This window comes from Epinephelus lanceolatus, chromosome 7 (assembly GCF_041903045.1).
Source record: "Epinephelus lanceolatus isolate andai-2023 chromosome 7, ASM4190304v1, whole genome shotgun sequence".
Lineage (NCBI taxonomy): Eukaryota > Metazoa > Chordata > Actinopteri > Perciformes > Serranidae > Epinephelus > Epinephelus lanceolatus.
Genome location: NC_135740.1, coordinates 20,316,491 through 20,327,776, shown reverse-complemented (window position 1 = coordinate 20,327,776; position 11,286 = coordinate 20,316,491). Strand labels below are relative to the sequence as shown.

Below are 11,286 nucleotides of genomic sequence, written 5' to 3'. Positions count from 1 at the left end.
ACAAACCACTGTGTCATAATTTATTGGTGTACAAATACAGATACTATAAAAATAAGATGTGTAGGAAAATAAATATGTTTTACAATAAATAGAAGTTAAGTTATGGATATTACAGGCGTTAAATAACACATACGATTATTCCAACTCATTGATGTCATTTCACTGATGGTTGTGGATGATCTTCCAGCGGTGCACACACATCATGATGTTTTCCAGAAATTTCTTAAGTTTGTGCTCATTGGTTGTGTTCAGCTGACAATGGGTAATCCCAGTCTGAAATAATACCATATGACAGTTTTAGTTTTAAGCACACAAAGATCTTGAGCTAAAGTGATAGAGAACATCGCAGGAACAGATGCCTTTCAGAGTCACTGTAAACCATTTGAAATGTTACTCATGAATTTTAGTTCAGGACTTTAAAGCATGTTCAATCACACTGAAATCCTCTTTACCTCGTTGTTGAACCTTTTCAACAGGCGGATGAGTCTTTCTCCATGCAAGTGGTGTTCCTTTGTGGCGGTCTCCAGAGACTTCTCAGCCAAACAGAAGAAGTTGCGCTGTGAAGAGAAAGGCACATTAGTAATGGGATTTAACACGCTGGAGTTAGTACTGAATCAGTCTAAAGAAATCAGCTAAACGTCATCATCGCAAGTTTAATGCAAAGTCACGTCTACTACGTGAGACGTGTGTACAATATTAACAATTATCAGAATAGATTTCCAACATACCACACATGTTGGGCCACCGTCTGGTCCTATCTTTGTGACATACAAATCCAGTGTCTGCAGTGACAAAATAAGATATACAGTATAAGTCAGTATATTGTCAAACAAACAAACAAACAAACCACATTTAGTTTTGTAGTTTTCTTACCGTATTAATTTTGGACATATTTAGTGCCGCATCATGAATGTCTTTCAGCAGCTCATCTTTAGGTAAAGATGCTGTGTAGACCATCACAGTCATCATCACCACCACTGTCAAACACTGAATGGTCTTCATGTCTTTAGAAGAAACTGAGCTAGCCGTGTCAGGTTGAGCAGGAAAGCTGAATACTCACTCTTACTACTGTTGCTACTTATATATTGTCCTCATGCTGACACTCTGACACCCCGAGACCACAGTATACAGACACGTCAGAAGAGGAAAACACCAAATAAGGACCAAAGTGTGACATGTATCTGTCTTACTATCAGATGTTTCCACTAGGTGCGTGGTGTTATTACAAAGCAATTAGTGGCTAATTCCTTATCAGTAAAGCTCCCACCAAGAATTACTGGTCATCACCTTGTGTTGATCTCATACATCTGAAGGTTGTCTTCATGTGTACGGATAGAAAATGAGATTTCTATCATCTCAACAGTCACATTCAAATTTTATTAAATGTATTTTTCTACAAAGGCTGTTCCCTTTGAGCTGAACTTAACAACCTGCTGTGGAGTGTAGATGTTTAATGACTTTTTACCTTGCACATTTTGGCTTGTTGCAACAGAGAAGCCCAGGTGGAAGTGATGCAATGAACAGTGACCTGCTTTTATTAAAGTGTGTGACAGTGAACCAGCAGGCAGCCATTATCATTAATATCATTAGAAAACACCTGTGCTTTTTGTGTTATGACATGTCAAAATGTTTGCGTTGAGTGGGCACATGGTAAATAGCTTTGCCCCACACACAGATCAGCGAGAGAAAAATGTGACTGACAGAGACAATTCCTGTCATCTTCAGTTTCCTTTTTACACTGGGTGGTAAGTGACCAGCCAGATGTTTAACTAAAACAGCTGCTTTAGTCAAACATCCACTCGTCTGTCATTCTTAAAATGCAAATGAATTATGTTATTATTAAAAAAAAACACAACAAGTGAAATATTAGTATGGGGGGAAAAAAAGTCAAAATTCTATTACTTAGAATAATTTAGATAAGACAAGATAAGATAAGAAAACTGCTTTTGGCATTCTGGCAACACACTGTAAAAACAGACAGTAAAGCGCAGTCAGAATACATGAATACTACAGTACAAGTAAAAACAATAGACTGAAAACATTTTTAAATGTATTTTATTAAATGTTTTATTGTATAAAACGTTAAAAAAACCCCAGAATGAAATGATTTGTAAATCTTTTTTGAGCTATACAAAGACAAGATCTTTAATGTTCAAACTAAGATTTTTTTTATTTTTTTTGTAAAACTACACTCATTCTGAATTTGATGCCTGCAAAATGCTCCAAAAAAGTTAGGACAGGGGCATGTTTACCACCGTGGGACATCACCTTTTCTTTAAACAACACTCAGTAAGCGTATGGGAACTGAGGACACTAATTGATGAAGTTTTACGAGGGGAATTTTTTCCTATTCTTGCTTGATATAACTTCAGTTGCTCAACAGTCCTAGATCTCTATTATTGCATTTTGTGCTTCATAATGGCCCACACATTATAATGGGAGACAGTTCTGGACTGCAGACTGGACAGTATAGCACCCAGACTCTTTAACTGTAACACGTGCAGAATGTGGCTTGGCGTTGTGTTGCTGGAATGAGCAGGGATGTCCCTGAAAATGATGTTGTCTGGATGGCAGCATATGTACCTTTCAGCTTTCAGCATTACCCATAATGCTATGGGCATTTTGAACTTAGAGCTGGTAACAATCTGGATGGTCCTTTTCCTCTTTAGCCTGGAGGACACAACATCCACAATGGATTTGTCAGACCACAGCACACTTCTCCACTTAGTGTCGGTCCATCTCAGGTGAGCTCGGGCCCCAAGAAGTCAGCTGTGTTTGGATGTTGTTGATACATGACTCTCACTTTGCATAGTAGAATCTAAACTTTGTCTTTACAAACTGCTTTTCCCGACAGGGGTTTTCCAAAGTGTTTCTGAGCCCATGTAATAAAATCCTTGACACAATCATGTCTGTTTTTATTCAGTGCTGCCTGAGGAGTCAAAGGTCACAAGCATTCAATGTTGGTTTTTAGTCTTGCCACTTACCTGCAGAGATTTCTCTGGATTCTCTCTATTAAGGATTGTAGATGGTGAAATCCCAAAATTCTTTGCAATTCTGTTCTGAGAAATGTTGTTCTTAAACTGTTGGACTCTTTGCCCACACATTTTTTTCACAAAGTGATGAACCTTGTGCCATCCTTGCTTGAGAATGACCCAGTCTTGAAATGATGAAATGGTGGTTTGGTTGTTTGGGGGTCCTCCGCCAGAAAATTTCAAGCGTCAGACACTTAATTTCCTTTATACTGGTGTATTTTCATGCACCAACTTGAATATTTTCTGCATTAGTTTATGGCGTAAATGTCTGTTTTATTGAAATAAAAGTTCTCTGCTACCTTTATGTATCTATTGGGGGGGACAAATGCACATGTTCTAAATATCGAGGGGGATGTGTCCCCTTCATCCCCCCTGAAATCTGCACATATGCCGATAATTTCAAAGACAGACCAGTGGAGGAGTACTTAATAGAGCTAGTAACATATTTGGTCAATTGTCTGATCAAACAGACAAAGTCAGGAGCTCAGCTGGAACACTATGGTTAACAAAATTCCAGAATAAAAAACTAACGGGAAGTTTTAGCTGAACTTGAGTTCATATCTTTGCACAGTGGGCAACTTTACTACGCAACAACTAAAACTTTAATGATCTCAACGTTTCCACCATTTAAGATAAGGTAAGGGAAAACACTCAAACAAATGTAATGATGTAATGATATTGATGATAATGATAAGAGAGAAAATGCAATTCATATGTGCCAACGTCTGTGGTTGCTCGAATTCTGCAAATATAAATATGTGATATATGTATTTAGAGACATTGAGGGTATATGGTATATATTTATACGTGTGTGTGTGTGTGTGTGTGTGTGTGTGTGTGTGTAACCATGTATTTTCATTATATCATTGTGTTGGTACTTCCATTAATTAATACTTCTTCCACAACTTATTACTGTGTTTTGTGATGTTGTTGTTGTTTATCTATCTATTAATATTGCTACATTATGTTGGATAAGGATAGGATAACGCACATGCCTTTCACTGTATCCACAAATGAATACACTGGAAATACAGACTGCAGCAAAGCATAGTTTGGAAGAAAATAATCAAACAGTGGCAGCTGTATTAGAATAGTGTGACAAAATGAGGACAAGTACAGATTAAAGTAGGAGGATCCAAAAGAAAAGAGCAAGTAATTGTGATTAGATTAATTAGAGGAAAGACAAACTGTCTCTTATACGTCCATGCTACATAGGCTTGGACGAGTTGAGGCTGAGATTAAAGAAGTGCTTGAGCATGGGGACATGGTGGAGAGAGGATATTTAGGTTTTTGAAATCAAAGTCAAATCAAATGAAATCAACTTTATTTATATGGCACTTTTCATACGACAGTAACACAAAGTGCCTCACAGAGGTTAAAAACAACAAAGAACCAAAACAGAAAACAAAAAAGAAAAGAGAAAACCCAACCCTCCCACCCCACATAGAGATACATAAGCATACACATACGCACACACACACCCACACACACACACACTAGCTATCACTCGAGAGACATGGCCGAGCACCGAGACCTGAGGCAAGGAAAAAGCCACCTCTGGGGGCCGTCCACACTGAGAGGGCCCACGGTCCACGGCCATAGGGAGCGCCGCCGTAGAGATCACCCCGACCCGGTCAGACATGAGGCTCCACACTGAGGTGCAGTGCCCTTCAGCCACCCAGGTCAGATCTGTCCACGGGACGGCACCCCCATCGGTAGACCAGGAACAACTCTTAGTGTGGTAGGCCCCCATGAGGAAACACTGGAGCTAAAAACTGAGGGACTAAAACAGTAGGATAGGATAAAAGGTATAAAATGAACCAAATAAACAAAAAGCTATTTAGCTCATAAAATTAAGTTAATAGCTAGGTAAGAATGATCTAAACAGAGACATAAAATGCATCAAAACTAAAACCTATAACTAAAATAACAAAAGATAAAGATTAAATGAGATAAGAATGTAAAAAGAGGAAGGGTAAGAGCATTTAAAAAAAGAAGAAGCAAAAAACAAATCGATAAATCCGTTAAAAGCCTGACAAAAGGAATTTAAAATAGATAAAGAGATCAGTTAAAGGGCCAGTGTGTAAAATGGGTTGAAAACAGTGACATCAGTGGTCAAATTCTAGATTGCAGGGCTCACTCGCTCACCCCTCCCATTGGGTAAATGACGGTGGCCTCGTAGGGACAAAAAGCCTTGCTCACGAGTTTTTCAGGAGTAGGTCTATCTAGCGACGAGGTGTATGTTTATTTAGAAATCTAAGCCATGTTACGATATTGTAATGAATCACTCACGAGCAGGAGACCAGAGGAGCGTTCGGGAAAAAGGCCAGTTTATTTGAGCACTCCAAAAACTCTGGTAACACTCCAGGGGGTAAAAGACTCCGTCCCTTCTAGCGTAACAGACACACTTCATAACTTTACACACATACTGGTTTACCATGCTGAGTGGGGACCCCCTCCCCTCTCTGCTCCGCCAACCTCCAGCCCGCACACTGACTGACAGCGTAGCCTGTAAACAGAGCTCAGCTGTTTATTTAGCCTAGCAATATCTCCGGACTATAGTAGCTGCAATGGACGACTTTGAATGCGATTTTGAAGAGTTTCTTGTAGCGGACACAGACCCAGAGCCTTACCTGTTTGAGCCGGAGCATACAGATGAGGAACTCTATGTGTTTGATGCTGAGCGGGCAAGAAGAGAGGCTGAATGCACAGAATGGGATTTGGTGCTACCGCTACCATCGTTGGGGAGATATATCATCAGGAGGAAAAGCGCCGCAGAGAGTGCATCACAAGGAGTGAAGTTGCGTCTTCTTTTCCTCGCAGATGACGGTTCGGGTTCATTCTCTCCTGTTGCGTGGTAAGTGTGGTCCATTCACAAACTTTATAACTAAAAAAACTTTTCATTACTCTCTATCGACGAACTACTAACACTCTCTGCTGTTTCCTCTGCCTTCTTCCTTCCTTCCACTGTCTTCGTTGGTTTATTTATACACGCGAAACGCGTTCTCTGGCTGGCTGGATTGTCCGCTCGGTCTGCCGTACATACATGGCGGCGCAAGATGGCGACCTCTCTAAAGCAAGGCCCTTGCTATATATATATATATAAAAGCATAATTATAAGGCTACGAAAACCAACCGAATTTTATTTTATAGCGATCATACACTTGTATAAACATATTAATGGGTAGAATATTCAGATTCAGATTGACAATAAACCATGCCAAATATTACACACTGGCCCTTTAAAAACCTGATTAAAAAGATGAGTCTTGAGCCTCTTTTTAAAAACATCAGCAGTCTCTGCAGCCCTGATGTTCTCCAGCAGGCTGTTCCACAATCGGGGGCCATAATAACTAAATGCCGCCTCCCCCTGTGTTTTAGTTCTAACTTGTGGTATGGTTAAAAGGCCTGTGCCGGAGGACCTCAGGGTCCACAAGGGTTGATATGGTAAAAGCAGGTCAGATAAATAAGAAAGCCCAAAACCGTTAAGACATTTAAAAACTACTAATAAAAGAACCTTAAAATCGATCCTGAAGCGCACGGGGAGCCAATGCAGCGATTTTAAAACTGGTGTAATGTGCTCCCGCCCTCTGGTCCTTGTCAGCACTCGTGCAGCTGAATTCTATAATAATTGTAGATTTGAGATACTCTATTTGGGAAGACCAGAGAGCAGGGCATTACAATACAATAATCTAAGGTACATCAACACCTCCGTGCTGGCCTGAGAGAGAAACGGACGGACTCTGGCTATATTCTTAAGGTGGTAGAAACCTGCCTTTGTTATGTTTTTAATATGTGAAATAAAACAGAGCTCAGAGTCAAAAATCACATCCAGATTTTTTACAGATTGTGTTGGTTTAAAATCCTGTAGTTTTGGTAAAAGTTTTTCTCTCTGGCCTTCAGGTCCAAGGACTAAAACCTCTGTTTTGTCATGGTTGAGCTGCAGGAAATTCGCTGCCATCCATGACTTTATGCCTAAAATGCAGTTTAAAAGGGCATCAATTGGCCCTGTGTCATCAGGAGACACGGCGATGTACAGTTGTGTATCATCAGCATAACTATGAAAGCTGATGCTGTGCCTCCTGATGACGTCCCCCAGGGGAAGCATGTAGAGATTAAAAAGAGTTGGACCTAAAATTGACCCCTGGGGGACCCCACACTTTATCTCATGGGTTCCTGAGGAACATGTATCCATACTTACAAAGAAGTGTCGATCAGTGAGGTAAGAGATGAACCAGAGAAAGAGATGAAATTGCACCTGATGTCGTCTAAAATCTTTAAAAGGGCTGTCTCGGTACTGTGGTTCATCCTAAAACCAGACTGATACTTCTCTAAAGTGTTATTTGTATCTAAAAAAGCAACTAGACTAATCACAAGGCTGTAATAGCATAGAATAGAAAGGACGATTACAGCCAGAAGGAGGCAGTAATGCAACTTCAAGGATGCCCACTGCCCTAAACTCCCTACGCTACACTTTAAAAAAAAAAAAAGAAAAAAAAAGTTGAACACAGGAAAATATACAGAACAAGTCAGGGGATAGATGTATGACTAGACTGCAAAATAAACCTATAGACTGACATAAAATATTCTTAGCCATGCCTAGTTTAAACATAGGTAGTTTTGATTGAATGATATAATGTGGTAATTCGAAACAAGAGACAAATTGTTTAAAAAAAATTCAAAGTACATAAAATAAAATTACAAATAAAAAATATCTTACCATATGTCACAGCATTTCTTAATAAGTGTTATACATAATATGAACCTACTCTATGACATACTGATTTTATGATAGGGCTACTTTAGTGTGGTTTGTGCAAGTGGGGGAAAATCTTTCTATCAGAGTGAAGTAGTGTTTCAGCAGATACTCAGTTGCTCTATCGGTGTAGCTAATAGCACGAACACGGTACTTAAAAATGTATCCAAATTTCCATGCATTTCCATCTGTGGTCACTGGTTTCACTGGGGCCACAGCAGCCCACAAAATGTATTATCTAGAGGAAAAACTGTGACAGACAACATAAGCCACAGCACAAATTTATTGTGTTGGCAAAGGTCCACCAGATATGTCATCACAATAAACTGTAACCATCCACCACTACCTACTGTCTCGTATCCAAGGCAACCATACAGCTGTAGCTGGTGTGTTGCAAATGTGCAGACTCAGTTTTTACCTTCAAACTTATTATCATAGTGTAGTAAAGTGTGGGCTTGGAACCTGAATGATGTCTTTTGTGGTAATCCATGGTTTCATCTGTAGTGTGACATAGTAGACAACAACCGATGCTGTATCTGGGACGCCTCACGACGTTCCCACAGAAAGTCTATCATGTTTGATTTTCTTTATGTCGTTGACGACTTCTCCCATCACAGCCATCACTTTGACCCATAGACACACAGAGCGATCTGCTGCCATGGACAATGGTATGACAACAGTTGTAGTGTGCTGATTAAAATGAAAAACCCATGATAATTTCAGTGGAAAGAATCCCTTCATTTCTATGAACGGACTTTTATTATGAAACATTTGCAGGAACTTGTTGTGGAGGATTCAGTGACTTGCATGTTTGCTTACGGTACGTCAAATGTAGCTCCTGACATCTGGTGGCATTTGTTTACGCCTACAAGGCCAACTGGTCCACAGAGGACGCCATAACGACAGCCCTCCACGCTGCTCTGTCCCACCTGGAGCAACAGGGGAACTAAACGCGGCTGCTCTTTGTGGACTTCAGTTCGGCGTTTAATACAATTTTGCCCAACAGACTGGTGTCGAAACTGTGTGATCTGGGAATATCTGACCCTGTCTGCCGCTGGATCAAAGACTTTTTGACAGACTGCCCCCAGAGGGTGAGAATGGGACCCCATGTCTCCCCAGCCATCAGACTCAGCACCGGCTCCCCTCAGGGCTGTGTGCTGAGCCCCTTATTATAGACACTCTACACACACGACTGTACTGCCATACACCCCAGCAACAGCATTATAAAGTTTGCTGACGATACCGCCGTGGTGGGACTCATTTCAGGAGGGGACGAGTCTGCATACCAGGATGAGTTGGAGCAGCTGTCTGTATGGTGCAAAGAAAACAACCTAATCTTCAACACTAACAAGACAAAAGAAATCGTGATAGACTTCAGGAGGAAGACAACACACATCCAGCCCCTGTTCATTGGCGGGGAGTGTGTGGAGAGGGTCCCCAACATCCGGTACCTGGGCGTGTACATCAAGGACAACCTGACCTGGAGCACCAACACCAGAGCCACCATCAAAAAGGCACAGCAGAGACTCTCAATCAGAACCTGCTTGTATCCTTCTACAAATGCTCCATTCAGAGCATTCTTACATACTGCGTCGGCGTGTGGTTTTCCAGCTGCACAGCAGCAGACAGAAAAGCGCTTTACACGTTTTATCTCACATTCTTCTTGCTCTTTCTCTGTTTCCTTTTTTTTAAATTGGAGCTTTAAAAAGAAAGATCATGATGGCATGTAACAGCCATAAACGTGTTATTTTTGATTGCGTTACCTGCTGTTGGAGAATGTGTAAACCCAGTAAATAATTGGTGTCTTAAAAAGTGGCCTCATGTTCAAAAGTCTTGTGTGAAACAGCTGTTACTGGTTGACTGCACAGTTTAACTTATAATAATTAATAAGAATGATACCTTAAACATTATGAACATGCACACTGTGAAAAATGTTGACTGCAACAACAAACCACTGTGTCATAATTTATTGGTGTACAAATACAGATACTATAAAAATAAGATGTGTAGGAAAATAAATATGTTTTACAATAAATAGAAGTTAAGTTATGAATATTACAGGCGTTAAATAACACATACGATTATTCCAACTCATTGATGTCATTTCACTGATGGTTGTGGATGATCCTCCACTGGTCCACACATTTCATGACGTCTTTCAGAAATTCCTTAAACTTATGCTCATTGGTTGTGTTCAGCTGACAATGGGTAATCCCAGTCTGAAATAATACCATATGACAGTTTTGGTTTTAAGCACACAAAGATCTTGAGCTAAAGTGATAGAGAACATGTTTGACTTAAAAGAGCACATTCATCGCAGGAACAGATGCCTTTCAGAGTCACTGTAAACCATTTGAAATGTTACTCATGAATTTTAGTTCAGGACTATAAAGCATGTTCAATCACACTGAAATCCTCTTTACCTCGTTGTTGAAGCTTTTCAACAGGCGGATGAGTCTTTCTCCATGCAAGTGGTGTTCCTTTGTGGCGGTCTCCAGAGACTTCTCAGCCAAACAGAAGAAGTTGTGCTGTGAAGAGAAAGGCACGTTAGTAATGGGATTTAACACGCTGGAGTTAGTACTGAATCAGTCTAAAGAAATCAGCTAAACGTCATCATCACAAGTTTAATGCAAAGTCACATCTACTACGTGAGACGTGTGTACAATATTAACAATTATCAGAATAGATTTCCAACATACCACACATGTTGGGCCACCATCTGGTCCTATCTGTTTGACAAACAAATCCAGTGTCTGCAGTGACAAAATAAGATATACAGTATAAGTCAGTATATTGTCAAACAAACAAACAAACAAACAAACAAACCACATTTAGTTTTGTAGTTTTCTTACCTTATTCAAAGTTAACATATTTAGTGCCGCATCATGAATGTCTTTCAGCAGCTTATCTTTAGGTAAAGATGCTGTGTAGACCATCACAGTCATCATCACCACCACTGTCAAACACTGAATGGTCTTCATGTCTTTAGAAGAAACTGAGCTAGCCGTGTCAGGTTGAGCAGGAAAGCTGAATACTCACTCTTACTACTGTTGCTACTTATATATTGTCCTCATGCTGACACTCTGACACCCCGAGACCACAGTATACAGACACGTCAGAAGAGGAAAACACCAAATAAGGACCAAAGTGTGACATGTATCTGTCTTACTATCAGATGTTTCCACTAGGTGCGTGGTGTTATTACTAAGCAATTAGTGGCTAATTCCTTATCAGTAAAGCTCCCACCAAGAATTACTGGTCATCACCTTGTGTTGATCTCATACATCTGAAGGCTGTCTTCATGTATACGGATAGAAAATGAGATTTCCATCATCTCAACAGTCACATTCAAATTTTATTAAATGTATTTTTCTACAAAGGCTGTTCCCTTTGAGCTGAACTTAAGAACCTGCTGTGAAGTGTAGATGTTTAATGACTTTTTACCTTGCACATTTTGGCTTGTTGCAACAGAGAAGCCCAGGTGGAAGTGATGCAATG

General features: G+C 40.1%; 2 protein-coding genes across 2 annotated transcripts; both read right to left on the bottom strand.

Moving 5' to 3' along the window:
- Window positions 1–6: 6 nt before the first annotated feature.
- On the bottom strand, window positions 7–1,116 carry LOC144463794 (uncharacterized). Its single transcript, XM_078169273.1, has 4 exons — window positions 874–1,116; window positions 729–782; window positions 453–557; window positions 7–273 (listed from the first exon to the last, which is right to left on the bottom strand). The coding sequence occupies exons 1-4, from the start codon at window positions 1,000–1,002 to the stop codon at window positions 160–162; spliced, it is 402 nt and encodes a 133-aa protein (XP_078025399.1). The 5' UTR covers window positions 1,003–1,116; the 3' UTR covers window positions 7–159.
- Window positions 1,117–9,740: 8,624 nt separating this feature from the next.
- Window positions 9,741–10,804, bottom strand: LOC144463887 (uncharacterized). The gene is made up of 4 exons (XM_078169651.1): window positions 10,641–10,804; window positions 10,488–10,541; window positions 10,212–10,316; window positions 9,741–10,007 (listed from the first exon to the last, which is right to left on the bottom strand). Exons 1-4 carry the CDS (start codon window positions 10,767–10,769, stop codon window positions 9,894–9,896), a joined length of 402 nt encoding a protein of 133 aa, XP_078025777.1. The 5' UTR covers window positions 10,770–10,804; the 3' UTR covers window positions 9,741–9,893.
- Between the last annotated feature and the right edge of the window lie 482 nt (window positions 10,805–11,286).